Source organism: Ruditapes philippinarum, unplaced genomic scaffold (genome assembly GCF_026571515.1).
Source record: "Ruditapes philippinarum isolate M1 unplaced genomic scaffold, ASM2657151v2 ctg32_1_1_1_1, whole genome shotgun sequence".
Taxonomy (NCBI): domain Eukaryota; kingdom Metazoa; phylum Mollusca; class Bivalvia; order Venerida; family Veneridae; genus Ruditapes; species Ruditapes philippinarum.
In genome coordinates, this window is record NW_026860502.1 from 693549 (window position 1) to 715556 (window position 22008).

The 22008-nt window shown below is 32.4% G+C and overlaps 1 protein-coding gene across 5 annotated transcripts in view; it reads left to right on the plus strand.

Moving 5' to 3' along the window:
• The first annotated feature begins 698 nt into the window (after positions 1–698).
• Positions 699–22008, plus strand: part of LOC132760340 (cysteine and glycine-rich protein 1-like) — a 29286-nt gene continuing 7976 nt past the window's right edge. Inside the window, exons 1-3 of one of the 5 annotated variants that reach the window (XM_060752308.1) lie at positions 699–862; positions 16782–16912; positions 19659–19824. In XM_060752308.1, coding sequence (XP_060608291.1) covers positions 828–862; positions 16782–16912; positions 19659–19824 — 332 coding nt within the window. In that variant the 5' untranslated portion in view covers positions 699–827. Of the gene's footprint in view, positions 863–3751; positions 3771–8687; positions 8838–10581; positions 10721–10788; positions 10860–16781; positions 16913–19658; positions 19825–22008 lie in introns of those variants that run through there. The other 4 variants (XM_060752309.1, XM_060752310.1, XM_060752311.1 and 1 more) reach the window with 4 other exon arrangements.

Genomic DNA, 22008 nt, shown 5'->3' on the forward strand with positions numbered 1-22008 from the left:
AAACATAATACCTGTAATTGACCCTATCAAAATTTATGTTCAGGATTATCTGGAGTACACAGAAGCAGACTGGCAGCAGTGATTTTTTTTCCTGTATTTTACAGCCGAATAAAAGCTGTTTCCCCTAGCTCAAAATAGGTATATTTTCCCCTAAAAAAGCTAATATTTTCCCCTGAAATGCCTTGTGCACTTCTTCATCAGAACCATTACTTAACAGCATCTGACTTATTACATCAGCTAGAAGACAGAAAGCTGTCCCTATAACCTCTGCTGTGTACCATGCATGTTAAATTAAATTGAAATTGAAAATTTTATAAAATGTGTGGGTAAACTCCATTCTCAGATGTTGGAATTTGATTTTCCCCTTTTCTGATTTATCGCGCTATATTTTCCCCTTCAGAAAGCCACAGGTTGTTTTGAAAATTGAAAAAAAAATCACTGGGCAGATTGCACAGACAGAATTTATAGATTTACTATTAGGTTTTAAATTTTGTACTGTAATCCCACAAATACAGGCCACTGATTTTATTTACACAATTTTGGAAATGGTGGTAGGTTCTACTGGAGGGAAGAACATGCAATAGTATATACAATTACCTTCACTTCTGGTTAAAACTGTTAATTTCATCTTAATTTTTGTTTGGTAAACTTTATATAACGTCATTATGACGTCATAACGTCACGACGTCATAAACTTCCTTAGCAACGTCAGTATTGATGTAATTAAGTTACTTTGTTGATTATGAATATACATTAAAGTGAAATATATTTATTTGGTGTTGGCGTGATATCCAGGTGGAACTTTTGAAAATCAGGATATTTCAGCCATGGTCATGATAACATGTTGTAACACAGATAACATGTAAACTATTATTTGAATCTTCAATATTTTTACTTTTCTTATAATCTTTTAACATTTTTCAGATTTCCTGAGTTTGATTTTCTTTAAATATTTTGGCTGCAGCCTTAAAATTTAAATGTTAACTCAATTTGGTTTACTTTAGAAATGCCATTTGTTATAATGATGACTCAACAGGGAAATTTTAAGACGTACCTAGAATTTATTGCATGGAAATTATTGCATTAGAAGTGGTGTTATCACCCTCTTGCAGATTTCCATAACACAATCTTAATATAGTAACCACAGGTAGCCCAGTCTATAGGTAATTCTTCAACTTCATCATGTTTTGTAAACAAAGACTCTATTTAAGAGGATGAAAGAGGTCTTCAATAAGACACCTTATCTTAATGAGTCTTTTCTTCAGTTTCCACAGTTTATTGACCTTTCACACAGTTTTAATGCTTTATACTAAAATTTCAAAGCTCCTAAAAATAAAAATGTCAGAATATTTGATAAGATTAATTGTAATTCATGAAATTTAAAATAATGCATTTATTGAAATAAATTAAATTTCTAAGTTTGTTGAGAAAATTTTGAATAACTTGCCTGGCTGTTACAACTTATCCCTAAACCTGGTGAATTTGTAAAATTTGGGTAATGGATTTACCTTGGGCTTGTTTTGAATTTGGAACAGTTGTTCTAATGTCTGAAGGATTCAAATTTATAATGAAATACAAAAGTTGAGTTACATGTACCAACAGAATAGTGCCTGTCTGACTATACAAATGGCCAATTACTGGCCTGGATCTATACTGTTAATGGTTGATCACTTTTAGTTCCTGCACTGAGGTTCAAACACCAGTAAATATAAAGAGAGTATAATTATATGTAAAATATTGTTCTTCACCTTACACTTTGACAGTCATTGTTTTGCCTTTTACTTGAAGCCACAGGTGTATATCCTGAAAATCTGATAACAGTTTAAATCTCACATCACTTTTTTTTCCAGTAAGCTGGAATTTGAAATATGTATAATTTTCTCTCATACAAAGACAACATAAACTTGGCATCAGTTCTTGAGATATCCCATTAATGCATGTGTCAGTATAGATTGATAAAAGAAATTAAAAATAAGATGCCTAGAGATAAGGGAATCAATTCTGGGTGTCTCTGTTCTAGGTAAATTTGAGATGCAATAACCTACCTTATGATTTACTTCTATTGAGAAAAAGGAATTAAGAAAAGATAGTAACTTATTTATAGAATACTGCCATTGTTTGTAGTGTATAATATTGAAGTTTAATTATCAAAATTGTATTGCATTTTTACATAATTATACAAAAAGGGTTGGGCCAAAAGTTTTTGCAACATTATTGTGGGTCCCTTATACTAGAGTATCTGAAGGGTAACTTGCATAGATTTAAGCAAATCAAAATTTCAATTTTAGATCATATAGTCTATCAAATTATCAATATTAAATTTTGTGTATGTTTCTATATTTCAAAAGTCAATGGGTTCTTAAATGTTGAATTTCCATAGAAACATAATTAAAATATTAATTTTTTTCTGACTTTTATGTTTTTCCTGTCCTTTGATGTTAATGTTTCAGCACTTTGGTAATTTAGGATATAAGGAAGATTCAGTGTTATTCTTTGTAACTTGCTGTGGTTGAGGCACCTGTCTATACATTACACTATCATATTTCTAGGTGGCCAACTTCATCTTTTTATTTTTCTTCAGCAGAAAGGTAATTCAAACACAGTCTATCATGTCATTTTCAAGCATTGCCTCATTTGATTTCATGTCTTTATTCCCCGTCATGGTGAAATTTTTTTCCCTTGTGGCTGATGGGTTCCCTTTAAGGCTTCAGCATATGATCAGAATGACAACTACCATAATTATATCCCTGCATGATCATAAGACTGGCAACTAAATGGGTTCGAGTTACTAGGAGTCTATGCATCTCTAAGCTCCCGTGGGCTTGGTGGTTTTGACCAGTGGTGTTGCTTTTAGTTTGTAACACCCGAGGTTAGCCAAAATCATCTTTCCTGTTTCTGCCCTATTTGGCCTGGATTATGTTGGTGTGCCGTAAAACCAAACAAACAAACAAATTGAAATTCTGTTTGATAGATTTGTATTCAGTAGCTGCTTTTGGAACATTTTCTTTTATTTAGGTCCCCCCTCTTTTTGAAGAATTTAAGAAAAATGCAGTAAATTTATTTTATAGTACATGTAATTTGCCTGTTAGAGAGAATTATTTTAATCTTTGCTTAATGTCTTTAAATGAAACAACAATAAATGATTTGGGGAAAAATAAGATATGGAAATGCTTGATTTTGAGTGTATTCCCTTAAAAGTAAACTAAAAGAGCAAAACCAAATATTTAGGGGAAGATATCTCTAAAAGTGAGATGTTGACCATGACTTTTTTTCAAAAGTTTGTTGTAATTGATTTCAATTTTAATATCAATCATGCAAAGTTATAAGATAAAAAAAATGCTTTAAATTCATTTAGGTTGCTGCTCTCAAATTTTCATGGGTATATAAAGAATTATAGGGAACATTGGTGCTGTAATAAGAATAAATGAAAGTAAAACATCAAAAATCTTAATCCACTTTCTAAAAATATCACATATAATATTATATAAATTTTCTTTTGGATTCATTGAGAAATCTTGTATGAATGAAGCACTGTCTCTAGCTGCTGGTCTATATATACATAGAAGCTCTGTGGTGTATCAGAGGTTCCTTTGTTGCAGGAATAATCTCCCGGATCACAAGTTTTGAATTTAAATATTCGCTTGACTGGTTCCAGAGTTAATTGTGTGCTATTTCCTGCTAGTGTAATCTAGGTCTGCAGACTGGGTTTCAAGATTATTTTTTTCATTTAGTTTATTATTCAGTGAGGATTTTATATAGAAATTCAAAATGTAAGTTGTATTTTACATAAAAGTTTAATTGGTTATTATTTTTGTGGTCTTTAATGACTTGTTTTATATATTTTATTTTGATCGTTTGGGATTAAAACATTCGTAACATAAGTAATTTGATTAAGATTTAAAACACCTTACTAATTGTAATCACTATTGATTTGGATTAAGTAATTAATAAATTACTGTATAGCTGTTTAAAATTTTAAATGCTATTTAAATTCCACATGGACTTTTGTTTACAAAATTATTACAGGGGTTCAATGTAAAATGCTGAATAATATTGTGACATATGGCCCTTTTTAGCTTTTTATTTGTGTGTTTGAATTTATTAGATTAAATTGTTTAACTGTTGTATATAAGAACAAAAAATGCCCTTTTTGTATATATATATATATATATATATACCAGTTTCCTTAGATAGTATATTTATGGACTGTTTTTAAAAAAACTAAGAAAAAACAATTTAGAGTTACATGTAACTCACTTTTAAGCATTTAAAAGCTTAACCTTGGCTATTGTCTGTATGTTTGTTGGTTTGAAATTCAGTCCTAATGCCATCCATCAAAAAAAAAGAGAAAAAAAAAAGAATTCTGTTTCTCCCAAAATTACAAAAAAAATCCAACCCCTTCTGAAAAGTTAGTTGACTAAATAAATATTATGTGTAATTAAGTCTTAATTCTAAACATAAAATACTTCTACAATAGTACCTGGTTTCCAATTTTGGTTCTGGTGCAAATCCAAAGTGCAGGAAATGCTGAACAAGATTTCATTATGAGGATAATTTTGCTGAACATTAATGTAATAATTTTCTGTTTTGAAAGCTCTTAAGTGCAATTGAATTCCCTTTTAGCTCAACTATTCCAAAGAATAGTGAGTTATATTGTGCTATTGAACTTAGAAAATTCAGCATTATCCAGGCTCTTATTTTACAATCAAGCACTATTGAAATTAGAAAATTCTACACTATTTATTATTAAGCACTGGGAATAGTTGAGCACACCATCCTACTGACAGCTCTTGTTTTGTCTTAAGAATATGTTGTGCCTCATACTCATATATATAAGTTGCAACTGTCAAAATAACTTCTAAAATATTCAGTTTAAGAAAGTTTTTCTTTTTCTCGTGATATATTTTTGTTGCTGACAAGAATTCGTTGTGAAAGTATAAATAGCTGCTTTAGTGGTTTGAGCACTACCATAACTATTTCATACTGTATATGAATTTGCCCTGCTTTGAATTTGGAAAAGTCAATTAAAAATTTAAGAGATTTTATGATCAGACAGGGCATCGGTGGTCAAGTAGTTTAAGTCACTTGCTCCTCTTTGCTGCGGGTAAAATTTTAACAGAGACTTTGGATTTTTGTGACGAAGCTATCCAGGTAGCATACAGAATATTGGGGGTTCCTATTTAAGCCTGAAATATTGCATGGAGTGGCACCTGAGGTCTTTCTCCACCAGTAAAACTGTGTTGGTGTGACTTAAAACCTTACCGGGGGGGGGGGGGGAAATTGGAATGCATTGGTATTTTATTTTTCAGATAACTGATCAGATTGAAATTTGTTTTTCAATCTTGATAGGGTTCAAGAGAACTAAATTTAACAAACTTTTAAGATGTTTCTTTGAAACAATGTGAGATGTAAAGAGATTTACCAGACAAAATTTCAACCAATCTTAAATCTTGCTCTGTACCTAAATTGTTGACTGGTCACCATGGATGAAATTGCATAAAATTTAAAAACTTTTTTGCCTTCTTGAAACTTGTTTAAACTGGAGCATCATTCCAAGTCAGCATTAAGGTTTATTCATGCCTTATTAATTTTCTTAACCCACTACTGACTCAGATTTTGTGAACGGCTTTGTTTAGAATATAAAATATGAGTTGCACATGAAAAAATAAAAGTCTGGCATAATTCTGACTTTTGGATGCTATTTTCAGAGTTACTACAAGAAATATTAAGATAGCAAAATAAATACCAATCTCATTAGAATCTGATACCTTCAATTAAAATATTTAGCATGCTTGGGTCAGATTGACATATGTGTGCCACACACCTAATTAACCCTACCTTGAGATCATCAAATATTTATATACATTGTACAGACCTCAAGCCAGCCAAGTTCAACATGCATGTGTATCAGAAGTTCAGTTAATTGATTTGATAAATTAAGATAATTAAGACCTGATGTTTTGCTCCATTTTTTCCCCATTTTGGACTATCTGGATACCAAGGGTCTGTCCAAATGGGAAACATTTAAGTTGTGAAACTGTGAGAATGGGAAAAAATGGATGGCAACAACTGTCATATTGCAATATTTTCTATGGTAATTGGGAATATTTGGAGTTATTTTTGGAAAAAATATGCATTTTCTGCAGTTAGGTTCATGAACCAGACTATCTAAAGGGGGAAAACAACAATAACAAAAACATTATCAAGAAGATAAATTAGACAGCTATGTAAACAATAGCCCTTAAGTATACCACAGGTTCTTGTTTCTGACAGGTTATTTATGTACCTGTGGTAAAATATAAGTAGAATGGGCTAGAATGTTAAGTATGTATTAAGTGGACTTCACCTGTTAGGTGAAATATTTGTTAAATTGGGTGAAATATATCTGGTGTATCTGTCTGTATCCTGCCATGTTACCTGTCACTTAAATGGTGTTCACTAAAACATGATCACTTGATGTTGTTGTTCATGTTGCCTTTGTGTATTTCTTTTGGCTATTTAATGATGAGTAGACATAAGCCATATTTTACAGTCTTTTTGTACAGTATGGAAGTGCTGGCAGCGGATTAATATACTAAACAATATAAAAAACACTGGTAGCCATTTATAACACAATTTGTGTAGAGATTTAACAGTACTGGCAGCCATTTAATTAAATTTTAGTACTTGTGTACATATCTATTATCTAACAGTACTGGCAGCCATTTAATGCATTTGGAGAGATTTAACAGTACTGGCAGCCATTTAATACTTATGTAGAGATTTACAGTACTGGCAGTAATTTAATAGTTGTGTAAATATTAAAGAGTACTGACAGCCATTTAATATTTGTGTAGAGATTTACAGTACTGGCAGTCATTTAATACTTGTGTTAATATTTAACAGTACTGGCAAGCCATTTTAATACTTGTGTAGAGATTTGACAAGTTCTGGCAGCCATTTAATACTTGTGTAAAGATTTAAACAGTACTGGCAGCCATTTAATACTTGTGTAGAGATTTAACAGTACTGGCAGCCATTTAATACTTGTGTAGAGATTTAAAAGTACTGGCAGCCATTTAATACTTGTGTAGAGATTTAAAAGTACTGGCAGCCATTTAATACTTGTGTAGAGATTTAACAGTACTGGCAGCCATTTAACACTTGTGTAGAGATTTAACAGTACTAGCAGTCATTTAATACTTGTGTAGAGATTTAACAGTTCTGGCAGTCATTTAACACTTGTGTAGAGATTTTTACAGTACTGGCAGCCAGTTTTAATACTTGTGTAGAGATTTGACAGTTCTGGCAGCCATTTAATACTTGTGTAAAGATTTGGACAGTTCTGGCAGCCAATTTTTAATACTTGTGGTAGAGATTTGACAGTTCTGGCAGCCATTTAACACTTGTGTAGAAGGATTTAACAGAACTGGCAGTCATTTAACACTTGTGTAGAGATTAACAGTTCTGGCAGTCATTTAACACTTGTTTAGAGATTTAACAGTACTGGCAGCCATTTAATTCTTGTGTAGAGATTTTTAACAGAACTGGCAGTCATTTAATACTTGTGTAGAGATTTAACAGTACTGGCAGCCATTTAATTCTTGTGTAGAGATCTAACAGTACTGGCAGCCATTTAATTCTTGTGTAGAGATTTACAGTACTGGCAGTCATTTAATACTTGTGTTAATATTTAACAGTACTGGCAGCCATTTAATACTTGTGTAGAGATTTGACAGTTCTGGCAGCCATTTAATACTTGTGTAAAGATTTAACAGTACTGGCAGCCATTTAACACTTGTGTAGAGATTTAACAGAACTGGCAGCCATTTAACACTTGTGTAGAGATTTAACAGAACTGGCAGTCATTTAATACTTGTGTAGAGATTTAACAGTACTGGCAGCCATTTAATTCTTGTGTAGAGATCTAACAGTACTGACAGCCATTTAATTCTTGTGTAGAGATTTAACAGAACTGGCAGTCATTTAATACTTTTGTAGAGATTTAAGAGTACTTGCAGCCATTTAATACTTGTGTAGAGATTTAACAGTACTGTGCCAGCCATTTAATACTTGTGTAGCGATTTAACAGTACTGGCTGCCATTTAATACTTGTGAAGAGATTTAACAAGTAATGGCACCTTTTATACATAACTGATTAGCATGCGGGGATTTTAGACTGCCCAAAACACAATTTTGGGGTCCCGTAAGGGGTAAAGTTGCCCATTGTATTTAGTTTTATTTAAAAGGGAAGACTTTGGTAGATTAACTAATAATGAAGTTTTTCAGTATAAATAATGGTATAAGTAACTTTTTATAAATTTTTGAAAATTTGGTACTATTATAAATACTTAAAATTCAAGCTGTTGAATTTTTAAAATATAGTGCACTAAATACATGCAAGATAAAATTTACGATACAATTTATTTAATACATTTAAACTTGATATTCAGTGCAGTATTAATTGTCTCTTACATTTAACGCTAAATGCAGAAATAAAATAGATGTGTACGGTAAGAGTATAACAGTTTATATATATATATATACATGTATATATATATAATATTTATGAATTCATTACGGAATTTGACCTTAAAAGGCTGTTTACCGTGACTTAATACTGGTAGCATTAAGTAGTATTACATATTGATTGCATACCAAAAATACCAAGAGGGATGTTTAACATAATTCTATAACAAGTCTTAGACTGATTGTCGTGTAACAATATTAAACGTGATACTCTGCTTCATCAAAGATCGACTTTCTATTTATATTAAACATATTGGATTTTATGCTGACAAGTATTATATGTGTTGATAGCTGCGGTGATTTTGTCAGCTGTACACTTACACAGACAGGTGAGAAAAAAAAGACAATTTTTTGTGTTTTATCTTATCAGTGCTGTGGAACGAAAATAGGTTTAAATTTTATGTTTTTGGGGAATTTATTCTATGGATTTTGAATGAAAAAAAATCATTGCTGGAAAATTGTATGTTTAAAATTTTGATCTGATTGTCTGTACCTGGTATTAGAGTGGTAAAATGCCACGCCCTGCTGGGATGTTGAAGTGTTTACAGTATTAAGGTGCATTTTCTTTGTTGTTAAGATTTTAAAAAAAATATGATTTGAGATATGTGAAATGATTGATATACATGTGTTTGTACACAATGTTGAAGATAGTGTCTGATTGATATATTGTCAGGTTGTCTGCAGATATCATACATGGAGAGAGTTTATTATCAGCTGAGTTTATTGTCAGATATTTCTGATATGGTAGTGTTTTTTTCCCCAGCAGATAAACCAATTGATTGACACTTCAAGTGAATGTGGAACAATGAAGTAATAGGGTGAATTGTTTTACTGAAATAAAAAAACCTTTCTAAAATGAGCCATTTCTGATTTGAAATTGTTTTTGGTTTCCTAGATCATGCTTTTATTACTAGGGTAGCCACTGGTTGTTATGGCAATGCTATAAAGTATTAAGTGTCAACTTTCATTCAGCAAAAGGTGTTCATAGATTATCATTGTTTATGAACTTATATAATTATTTTTCCATTGGAAAAAAAATATATTGTATCTGATGATGACTATAAAATTATAATGTACTATGTAGAATACTGCAGGTATAAAGGTGATAATACATTAATGGCTAAATCTTGAATTGCTTCACTAATGAACACTGAACACTTTGACAGGTGTAATTTTGATTGTACAAGGGCAAATAAAAAATCTTCAATATTTAGAAAAATTTTACTTCCTTTTAAAGTGGTTGTAATTGATCAAATTATAGTGTATGTCATTTGTACCATTTATAATGTAGGTCACACTTATCGTTAATGACCTATTAATGTGTGTATAATTTATATACTTATCTTGTAATATGGAGAAATAGCCTTAAGGAGATATTGGTTGTTACATATATAATATTAAATAAAAGTTGAAGAGTTTGACATATTTATGGTCTTTATGTGAAGCTTATTACATTGGTTACATGCTGAGTTTATGTAGTATTGTCCAACATACCCGGCTTTTGTCCAAATAATTTGTTACTATATCATGTTACTAGACACATCTTTAGATTGCTGTCAAAAAATGCCCTTTTTCCTCAAAAATATAATGGTGTCCAAATAACAAAAAAATAAAAAAATAAAAAAAATTGACAAAATTTAATGTAAACTTCTGACTGACTTGTTTCATACCTGACCTAGTTTCAAGATTAAAAAATTCTACATTTGGCACACTCAGCCATGAAGACTTTTACCAATGGGTGAAAAAAGGCTCTTTAACTCTTAAATGTTGCTGTTTGTATGAAGACAACTTTGGAGTTTCAAGCATGTCGTATTGAGCTTTATCCATTCATTTTTATCAAATATTTGAAGTTTTGAGGTACATTAAATTTTGTTGACCGCAAAATGATAACAATGCATAACATTCTAGTGTATAGGCTCCACCCAGCTGTTTGTTTACTTTAAACCAGCAATTTGCCAACTGAATTGATGTCTCAATTAAGATCTATTATGACTGGTGTATTAAACAGTTTAACTTTGCACAGAAACAGATTTTCATTATAAATCATAATTTCCTTGAAGCACAAATGTATGTAGGTAAAATTTATAGCATATGTAAATTATGATAGCTTCAAGCATTTGTCATAAGTTAAAATATCTGAGATAGCCATCTTAATGTGTCTCTAGCTATATTATCTGGATAGTGTCATAGCAGTTTTTGTCTGTTGGAAAAAGTAAGTACAATTTATTGTTTCAAATTATAACTTGATAAAAATTGTCAGTCTGTGGATCTTGCTTGTTTTAAATTTTTGAAGTTATGAGTCATATTTTGAAGAAAGAGAAGGAGTTTGAACTAAATAAAATTAAGAGAAGGTAATATCAGTTTAAAAAATACATTTTTTCTTTTTTCAACATTTTGATTTTTAATTTTTTTTATAAAAACACAAAAATATTAACTTCATCTTAAAACAAGAAAAAAATTGTTTTTTTTTTCCCTGTGCTAACAAAGTTTGAAATGTTTTTTAAAGCATGTAACCAAAATGCATGTTAATGGGTGTTATTCAGTTTTAAGTAAAGTTTTAGCGTTTTTCCCCCAAAATACTATTGGTACAATTTTTTGTAGTTGTAAATTTTTGAGATATTGCATTGTGTTCCTCACAAATTAATCTCCCCCTTGTCGGAAATTCTGGTCTGTAAGTCTGTATATTTTGATATATTTGATTTTATTATCAGTTTTAATGACTTCTGACTCATCTTTATGCCAATTTATAACTGCACTGCATTAATTAATGGACCCATAAATATGGTACTTAAATCTTTATATACCTGGCAAAGTGCTTACACCAGATGCTTGTTTAGTTTATAGATGGGTACCGGTATGTTTATAGAACATTTTATCTTTGTTTGTTATAAACATCTATCCAAAGCAAAGATTAACTTTGTTTTGCTTACTGTAAATTTAGCAATGTGATATATCAGCTACCGAAAGGAAAGTGGTGTAGGGGGGTATCTTTTGTCTGTCCAGTGTACAGACTTAAGGAAAGGTCCTCATTTTCTCCCAAGGTTTTCATTGTAAACTGATTGGCGATCTAAATCATCGGTTAAAATGGTGTTAAAATTGGTTGTATTTTCAGCTTGTTTATTCCCCTTGACCCTTGGCAAAATCATTTGTTTTCTTTGGAGCAACTGTTGTCTCATCCTTGTCTCCCATAGGGCATGTATAATGCATATGCCTTAAAATTGCCTTCAAACTCAAAATAATTCACTGTTAATTTATTTCAGGGTGTTTTGACTTTTGATATTAAAATTTTAGAATTAAGTAACCCCAATAACATCTTTTGTAGCCCCAGGTTTCACTTAATAAGTTGAGGGGAGCTGTGGCCTAGTGGTTAAGGTGTCTGCCTCTCAACCCAGAGATCATGGGTTCGAGCCCTACTCGGGTCACGACCATGTTTCTTCATATGACACCAGTACTGGTTGGTTCCAGGAAGCAGACTCGAAAGTGATTAATATAAGTTGCAAGAACTTGTTTTACAATTGAGCTTACAATTGTAAATAAATATGTTTAAAACTAAGTGTTATAATGTCTCTTAGGGCCCGTCTACATCTATCCAAGTCTTGAAGTTGAATGCAAGTATCATATTCTCTTGTATTGGATAGTGTAGACACCCTACTTGAATGAGTTTTAAAGAGAAAATATGTGACATCCAACAAGATAATTCCTTGCAAGAAAGTTAGAACACGTTCTATTTTTAGCTCACCTGTCACAAAGTGACAGGGTGAGCTTTTGTGATCGCTTTTCGTCCGGCGTCCGTCCGGCGTCCGTCCGTCCGTCGTCCGTCCGTAAACTTTTGCTTTAAATGACATCTCCTCATAAACCACTGAGCCAATTTCATGCAAACTTCACAGGAATGTTCCTTTGGTGGTCACCTTTAAAAATTGTTCAAAGAATTTAATTCCATGCAGAACTCTGGTTGCCATGGCAACCGAAAGAAAAATCTTTAAATATCTTCTTTTAAACAACCCTAAGAGCTAGAGCTTAGATATTTGGCATGAAACATCTTCTAATGAGTGTCTACCAAGTTTGTTCAAATTAAAGCCCTGGGGTCAAAATTGGCCCCGCCCCAGGGGTCATTGATTTCCCTATATGCATATAGTAAAAACTTAAAAAATCTTCTTTTAAATAACTGTTAAGAGCTAGAGACTTAGATATTTTGGCTACTGAAACTTCTTGCTAGTGAATGTCTACCAAGTTTGTTCAAATAAAAGCCCTGGGGTCAAAATTGGCCCCGCCCAGGGGGCCATTGATTTTCCCCTTTATGCATATAGTAAAACTTAAAAAAATCTTCTTTTAAAAGAACCGCAAAGAGCTAGAGCTAAGATATTTAGCATGAAACATCGTCTTCTAATGAGTGGTCCTACCAAGTTTTGTTCAAATTATAAGGCCCTGGGTCATAAATTTGGCCCCGCCCCGGGGGGTCAATTGTAGGTTTCTCCCTATATGCATATAGTACCAAAACTTCAAGAGAAATTTCTTTCTTAATTAATAGTGGAAAACTAAGTAAAGAGCTAGAGCTTAGATATTGAGCATGAAAACATTTTATTAGATGAATAGTCTCCTATTGGCGTCCAAAGGTTATGCTATCTATAATCCAAAAGACTCACTAACATTATGTTGGCCGAGTTCCCAAAATTCGAGCACTCAGTCTCTCAAGGGGGATCGTACATCTTGATTTTCCTCTATATGCATAAACGTTAAGACTACCGTATATACAGTTTCTTTCTTTTAATATAAAAGGATAACTTACTATATTTTTAATATTGTTACCACAAGTTTAGAGCTTAAACTGAATAATGCCCACTCTAATAGGGAGATAAAATTTTCAAATGGACCCTGGCCGGGGCGGGGCCCAGTGAAACATCTTTAGTAATTTTGACGAGTGTCTACTAGCTCCGCGCTGTATGGAAAACGCGCCCCATAGCACGGTGGGTGAAAGATGGGCATGCCTAAGTAAACTACGGGAGTTTAGAACTCCGATGAAACCCGTGGAACAGCTGGTCCACGGGCTTAAATGTTGTTTAGTTTCAATGAAACTCCTTTGTACTATGTATAGTGAGGACTTGATTAAAAAGCCCCGACGGAATATAAGACTGCAGGGTAAAATCTGGACCCTGGCATTAGGAAGATTGTCCCTGTTGGGTGGGCGATTCCTATTGAGAATTTTTTCCCTGATATGTCATTAAGAGGAGTAAAAAATTTAAATAAATCTATCTTTTTAATGATAAACCGTGCGTTAAGGAGCCTAGTTCAGCTTTAGTGAGTAGGTTTGTGCCATGTTAATAACATCATCTGAATGGAAATTGTCTACAAGTTTGGTTAATAAGAGTAATAGCCGCGTGTGGACGTTCAAATATTTGGCCCTGCGAGCCAACCAGGGGGTCAAATTGATTGACCCATTATATGACCTCGCCACTGTGAGGAGTAGAGCAGGAACGTTGAGACACAATATCTTTTTTTCATCCTCCATAGAGAGATATCGCTCATTTGAGAAACGGCAAAAGAACTGTCGGAGAGTTAGCATAACTTTAGCATCGCCAAAACTCATGACTTCATAGACAGGGTGATCTACTCCAAGTATATGGTTCTACAATATTATAAAGCCCGGGGGTCAAAAGCTCTCTGCCCCGCTCCCAGTGGTATGTCATTGATTATACCATTCTGAGATTAATGGATGTTTTAATTATTTAAAAACTTTAAAAAACTCTCTATGATTATAACAACAAATAGCAGAGTTGGAAGATTAGATATTCAAATATGGCACATGAAACATCTTCGTGGGAAGGCCCAAAATCTTATGTAAAACCGTTGCGATTCAAATAAAAGCCCGGGGTCAAAACTGGCTCTGCACCAGGGGTGTCATTGTTTTTAACTATATGTGTATTATAAGTAAAGACCTTAAAAAATCTTCTTTTAAAAACCCAATGAGCTAGAGCTTACATGTTTAGCATGAAACACTCTTCTTATGGGTGTCTACCAAGTCTGTTCAAATAAACAAATAAAAGCCCTTGGGTAAAAAATTGGCCGGGGGGTGGGGGGGGGGCTATAAACAGGTGAGCGACCTCAGGGCCATCAATGCCCTCTTGTTCTACAAGTTTTTGGCTGTCAAGACACTGATAACACCGGTTTGACACAAACATGTGCCCGAAGGTTTGATAGTGCTGTTATTTTTATTATTTTCTGACTTTTTGTTGTTGATTCAGTGTACATGTCCTTTGAATTTCAATGATTCCAATGTCTTGGTCAAAGGAACAAATCAATACGCTGATACACAGACAGAGCAAAAAAAAAAAAAAATACATTGTAAAGAAATGAAAAAGAGCTCTTCTCAGTAGAGTCACAATGGATTTAAAATGATCTTGTTCATTTTTTTAAATAACTTTCATCGAATAAAGAATTTGCATCAAAATAAATTTTTGTCACATTTTTTCAATTTTAAAGAAAGAATGAACGCATTTCATTACTCCATTCTGTTTTAGCTAATTGCATCATTTTCCCGCTTTTTATCACATATTTTATACAGAAACCATGATAGTACTTGCAAAGACAAAGGTATAAATCCTGGGCTATCTTAATGAGACATTTCAGTAAAAATTGTGCCTGAAAAAAATGTTGAAAGGGCCATTTATTTAGCTTATCTAAATGTGACATGTAAGAAACTTGAATAGGTGTAGACACGGCCTTACTATGAAGTTAAAATGTTAGAAATTTTCAGGTTTTACCATCAGTTACAATGTTTCAAATAGCAGTTTTTACCCCAAGTTTCAAGTAGTTGTGGGAACACAGCTTTTGATGTTTCTGTGAATATTGTGTGAAACTTCTGGCTTGACCTTAAACTTCAGTAGGCTCACATTTCTATGAAAGAATTTCATGTAAATGGTTTTGATTAAGGGTTTTCAGATCATGCATTATGTTACTGAAATCTGAACAAGCAGTTACTGAAGAAAGTCAGTGAAACCATTCTTTCACCCATGTTCCCTGCTGATTTGTTTGATGGACTTTGCTTTGAATTTGGAAGAGTCCAATTGGAGTTTAAGGGAATATCAAAATTGGAACTTTAGCAACAAGTGTATGTGACTTTGACAAAGTGGATATGTTTTGAAAAATAGCTGTGATTAAGATTGGTCTTTTCTTTCTTGGTAAAATAACTATGCTTTTTAATTTTGAATGGATTTTCTTTGAAATTAAATAGAAAGTTCCTGCCTCAATTTTGTGTGAAATATTTCTATTTTGATATTTACAGTCTTTTAGCATCTTATTCAGTCTATGAATTTCTTTTAAAATGTGCTTACATTAATCCATAATTAATAATGGACCGAATCAGTTGGAAAATCAGAGCACAAAGTCTATGACAGTATAGGGTATTGAATATCTTGTGTTTTATAAATTTTATTTGAAGAAAAGCTCTTCAATTGGGTTACTTTTAGAATTTTCCATGCACTTTGCCCTATGATACTTATTTGACTTGACTATTGTTATTGTAAGCACTTTCAAGGGTTAATGTCAGAGACAAAGTGCCTGATATTAAATTGTGATGTAAACAGTATTTTTTGTGTGCACTGCAGTCAGCTGAAACTTTCATTGTTACTTTGTAATTATTCAGGAAATGAACAATTTAGTTTAACCTTAGTGGTAACTAAAAGTATTCAAGTTTTTTTAATGTATATATAATGATCTTGCACTTACTAAAATATATTGTGGATTATATTCTGGTTGTATTAAAGAGGGCCATTTTGGTGTGAAGTGTATTATTTTGAATGCAATTTAAATACATGTACCACTAGTAGTTCAGGGCAAACCTATGCCTCTAGCCAGGCTTTTAGGCATCAACTCATGTCTGAGACTGACTCTAGATGGATTTAAGTTAGGAGGTTTGATCCTCAAACTCTTGATATTAACATGAATCATACTTTTGACTATTTGAACTGACCATTAGTAAATAGATCAAGGCTTTACTTAAAAATATAATAAGTAAATGTTTGGCTCTAATTTATAGGTTTTTGTCTAATTAATCTTAGAAAGTAGAGGTTTAATTTTAATGTAACCGATTTATTCTGAACAATCACGTTTACATTCTCCAGGCTATTTGGTGGTCACATAAATATTTCTAACACCTACATCCTCAATTTACCTAGTGTACAGATGTAAACAAGCTACATTTTTCCTAAACTGGCCATCTATTATCAGGTCATGTGTTGAGCGTAATTAAAGTTTTGCACTATTTATGTGTTTTGCAGGTATTACTGTTTGCAGCGTGTAGAGATTCGCACCATGTCTGACCGTTGTCCAAGATGCTCGAAAGCGGTCTACTTTGCTGAGCAACAACTAGCACTTGGCAAGAAGTACCACAAATTATGTTTGAAATGTGGTAAGTTTATTAAGTTTATTTATTATTGTTTAGATTGGAGAGAAGTTGTATATTTAAATAATAATTGCAGTTAAGGTCATAATTACATGGAGACTTATAAAGCTTTGAGGATCGAGGCACCAAGATCTCCTAAATTCTTATGCTGCCAAGTAGTGGGGGACAAATAGATTTGCCCTTGTTTGTTCCACTGTCACTGCTGTCACCTTGGTGGAATCATTGATCATCTGTGACCTCTTAAGTGGCTTCTTAAAACAAGTTCAGTGAACCATGCAGGATTCAAACCCTAGCTGTAATTGGCAAGTTTTCAGTCACCATTGGCCAAAGATTATTTTGATAAAGATCTGAAAAAAATACTTTGATCAAATCAAGAATAAGATATGTATTTGTTTGTGCAAAATAAAATGAAATTCTTTTTAAACAATTAAGTATGTTGGCCAAAGGATTTACATGATCTAATAAGTAAAGGAATGATTATATTACTTTGTAAAACTGTATCACAATAAATTCCTGTGCATATTTAAAGTCCTCTGATAGGTTTTAAACCTAATATTTCATTTTCTTCTGTGAAAAAAAAGCAACACAAATAGCAGTAAGAAGAAAATAAGATGCATAATTTCATAAAAACATTTTAGTTTTGACCTATTAATTACTAAAAAAAAGAGGGGAAAGAATGCACAAAAACCATAAACTTCTCGTGTTCACACTGTTGTACAGTTGCAGATACAGGGCAGGAAATCTTTTTTTTTATACCTTTGCTCTCACTTGAAGTTTTAAGTAGTTTCTCAAGTTGTTTATATTGGTACACCTATCAAGTTCAAATTATACATTCCAATAATTGGCTGTTAAATGGCATTAAATTGCATGTTGATTAGATAGTAGAGATGAAATAAAATATTCATCAGATTCTACTTGATATGTATCTATTAGTGTATTATAGAGTGCAGTGAAATACCTGCGGTTATCCTGTTAATTAATGGGTGAAAAATTTGTATAAGGGCTTGGTGTTGAATATACCAGGTATATCTGATTGGGTAATTCCTTCTTGGGATAGCTGCCCCAGGATATTGTACACCACATCTTTCAACTACTATTGAATTTTAAATAAAGTAATGGTTATTATGTTAAAATGAGCCATGTCACGACAAAACCTACATAATGGGTTTGCGACCAGCATGGATCCAGACCAGCCTGCGCATCCACGCAGTCTGATCAGGATCCATGCTGTTCGCTTACAAACCCTATAACAAGTACAGAAACTGATAGCGAACAGCATGGATCTTGATCGGACTGCGCGGATGCGCAGACTGGTCTGGATCCATGCTGGGCGCAAACCAATTATGTTAGTTTTGTAATGACGCGGCTCAAATTGTTTTTAATTTTATCAAGGGTGACTGTCCTATAAGCAGTGTTGTAGTAAAATTTGTAGGAATGTGGGAGCAACAATTTCGAAAGTTTTACAGCTATTAAGAACTGCTTAGTCACTGTGGTGCATGCATATTTAGCAATAATATTCAAGGACCATGAAACTTGTCTGATTTATGGCTCTTTCTGAAAACTTGAAAAATTCCTGGTAAAAGTGTTGGCATGCATTTGAAACTTTTGAAAAGTTTATTGCGTCGCAAGTTATAATTGAAGGTTATACTGGCCAAGACCCAAATCTTTATCATGGATATTGTTTATGAACTTAAAAAATTTCTGTCGTCCAAGATTCATAAGATTCATAACTATGTCACGTATTTTGGATTAGATTTTCCTCTTTGTTATTTTACTATCAAACAATGAGAATAATAGTGTGCTGTCCTACTACTTACAGTTTTTGTGACATTGAATGTTTTTTAAATGTGGCTTTGTGGTTTTACCCAGTTTAAGTATTCAAGTTGGTTCCTTCAAACTCAGCGTTGCTATGGGTAGATGTTTTTGTGATGCACTTTGGTTACAGACAATATGTTATTACCTTAGTCCTTTCTACAGGTGATTCAATTATGCATATATGTGGGGAAGTTGGCAGTGACTTGTGAAAAAACTGCATAATTATTATGGATACTATTAAAGATGGTGATAAACTAAATGTCAAACATGTAGAAGGGAAATCATGATTTTATGAGTTCATTGTAAGCTGAAAGGTCAAATTGGTGACATTGACATTGTCTCGAAAATGGACCAACACTGAATAATGTATTTTTGTTGTTGATTGGTATAACTGATTTATAAGAGGTGATTTGTTATTTAAATGATACAACCTGTCACAATACAGTTTAATTACCGTGTTCATATTTCTTACGGTATCTATTCTCGCTTTGAATTAAACAAGGCAGTTAAATAAACTTAAATATTCAGATTATCTTGATTTTCATATTTTGTATGTGCAAATATTTTCATTTTATCTGAATTTTTATCTTGTATTGACCGTGTATGTTGTTAAGTTACCTATTTCTCATAAATGAATTTCATTGTAATCTTTTTGTTTGTAATTCAATATTCTATCACATGTGTTTGTCACAAGTTAGTTTTTTCCCCTATCATTAACAGTCTATAATTATATCATATGTCAATGCTTGCTTCCAGTGCCTTTAAATGTCCCTATTTGTTTAGCCATTACACTTTTTACCCTATCTTATATCTTGTTGTTTTATCTGCTGATCATGTTGCTTTGACCAATGTATCATGTTGTTTTACCTATCATCATATCATGTTGTTTTACCTATCATCATATCATGTTGTTTTCATCATATCATGTTGTTTTCAGCTAAATGTAACAAGTTATTAGACAGTTATTCATGTACAAACCATGAGGATGAGATATTTTGTAAGGCATGCTATGGGAAGATGTTCGGACCAAAAGGTTATGGGTTTGCTGGAGGGGCTGGAGGGTTATCCATGGACACAGGCAAACCATATGAGGTGACAAGAGGGTAAGTGATATGTATTATTTATGTGTAAATGTAATATGAACTAATGCTTTGATTTTCAATGAAAGGGCTTCTGTAGCTGAGTGGTTAAGGTCATTGACTTCAAACCATTCACTCCTCACTGCTCTGTGTAGGAATCTTTTTAGGGACTTAAGCTAATTTAGGAAACATTGGTAGTTGTACACAGGTACCTGTTCGTGCCTGAAATAATGCACGGAGATATTCTTTATTTTGTCCACTCTGTAAAATTTAGTGGTGGGGTTTTGTCCACACTATAAAATTTAGTGGTGGGGTTTTGTCCACTCTATAAAATTTTGAGTGGTGGGGTTTTAACTGGTGGGGTTTTGTTCTACATTCTCTTTATTTAGGAAGCTACCAGGCATCATAGAACTTGATAAAAGTTTTAAGAAATCATTGATATTATCATTTACAATATGTTACACTAGAAATTACTTTATTTTCACATCAACAAGCTGTTGACAATTTTATTATTGTATTTTAAAGCGTGTGCTTTTTACTTTTATATACATATTTTCCAGAATGAAATGAGTACCCATATATTATTACTAGAGTATACAGTATATATCAGCTTATACACTTAACAAAATGCCTTGGACATTATTTGTAGCATTAAGAGATGCAAATTTATCATTTTCTCCTGGACTGACCTATTTTCCTGCATCCTATTGCACACTTTTTGAAATATTCACATGTCTTAACTTTTAACTAGTCAGCATCTGGTTCTCAGATTTATAGATAACTAAAGAATGTGTGTTAATTTCTAAACGCCACAAACATTTATTTTAAAAAAAGTTGTGATATATTAAGGTTTACTATATAAATGACAAGGCTAATAAATCTTCATGAATTATTTTGTGTAGTCTTGTTAAGCAATTAAGTTACAGACTAACTTGCACATAAGAGACTTGTTTTTGTACAATATATTTTTCAATGTTTTGAGAGGTTGGCTTATGATCAAGGCGTTTAAAAAAGATAAAGCTACCACTGAGATATGATGGGCGTTACTCATCATTGTCAACAATACATTTTATTGTAAATTCTAGTAAATTTATGTATTGAAGTTTTGATTCCATCAATGAATAAAGTGGCTATATATAAATAGAAATATACAATGGGAGCACTTGGTGAAATTTATTGTTATATTTCCTCATTAAAATATGCATGCTTTTAAAGCTAAAAAAGAAGATTGTGATTATTAAGGTTATTTTTCTCTATGGGATATTTTCTATCTTAATGCTTGATTTATTATAAATACAAAAGGTATTGCCATTGATGAGAAAGTCAAAGATTGTTTGTTGTCAGCTTTGTTATACAGTCAGTTAATTAGATTGATTATTAAGATACTCATTTTACTTGAAATGTTGATAAATAATTTCTTTCTAAGTAGACTATAAGAGATAAGTTTTTCATTAAACATTGGGTAATAGCTACATTGACTTGGTCATAGTTTCATTGACTTGGTAATAGCTACATTGACTAGTCTTTAACATAGCTCATTGGCTTGTTAATAGCAAATAATTGCAACTGGGTAATAGTTGGGTATATTGACAATTGGCAAAAAGCTACAATAATTTACTTGGTTATAGCTTTATATATATACATTTGTATATCCATTCAGCTCAACAACGTTTATGGTTTGGTATTTGCCTGAAAATTTTTAAGTTGTCACACACTATTGAATGTTATTATTTTGTGATATAAAAATTTATCAATATAACATAAAACCAACACGAAAAGTATTCTCTTAGTGATCAATATTAAACAAATGGAGGCATGATTGTGGGGAAGCATTTGTTGAGGGGCTAAAATGTCTACTATCATGGGTTCAAGCCAAAACCACTTTTCTTTATACGACAGCAGTATGGGATAGTTCCAGGAAATTAGGACTCTGGAGTGATCTAGATAAGCTCTAAGCCTCTAATCTTTCTTAAGTAGTTAATGTTTCAACAAAATTTAAAGGAAAGCACCAATAAGATAAAACTAAGCACACAACCACCTGTGTTCTGTTGTCTATATTTCTGTAATGTCCATTAGCTTAATTGACAGGCAGCAACAAAAAAATATAGACAAAAACAGGACACTGTATTATTGATATTGTGAATGTCCTAGTGTAGCAAGGTTTCATCACGTCTAGACTCAATGGCTTTAATGTAATTACATTTAATT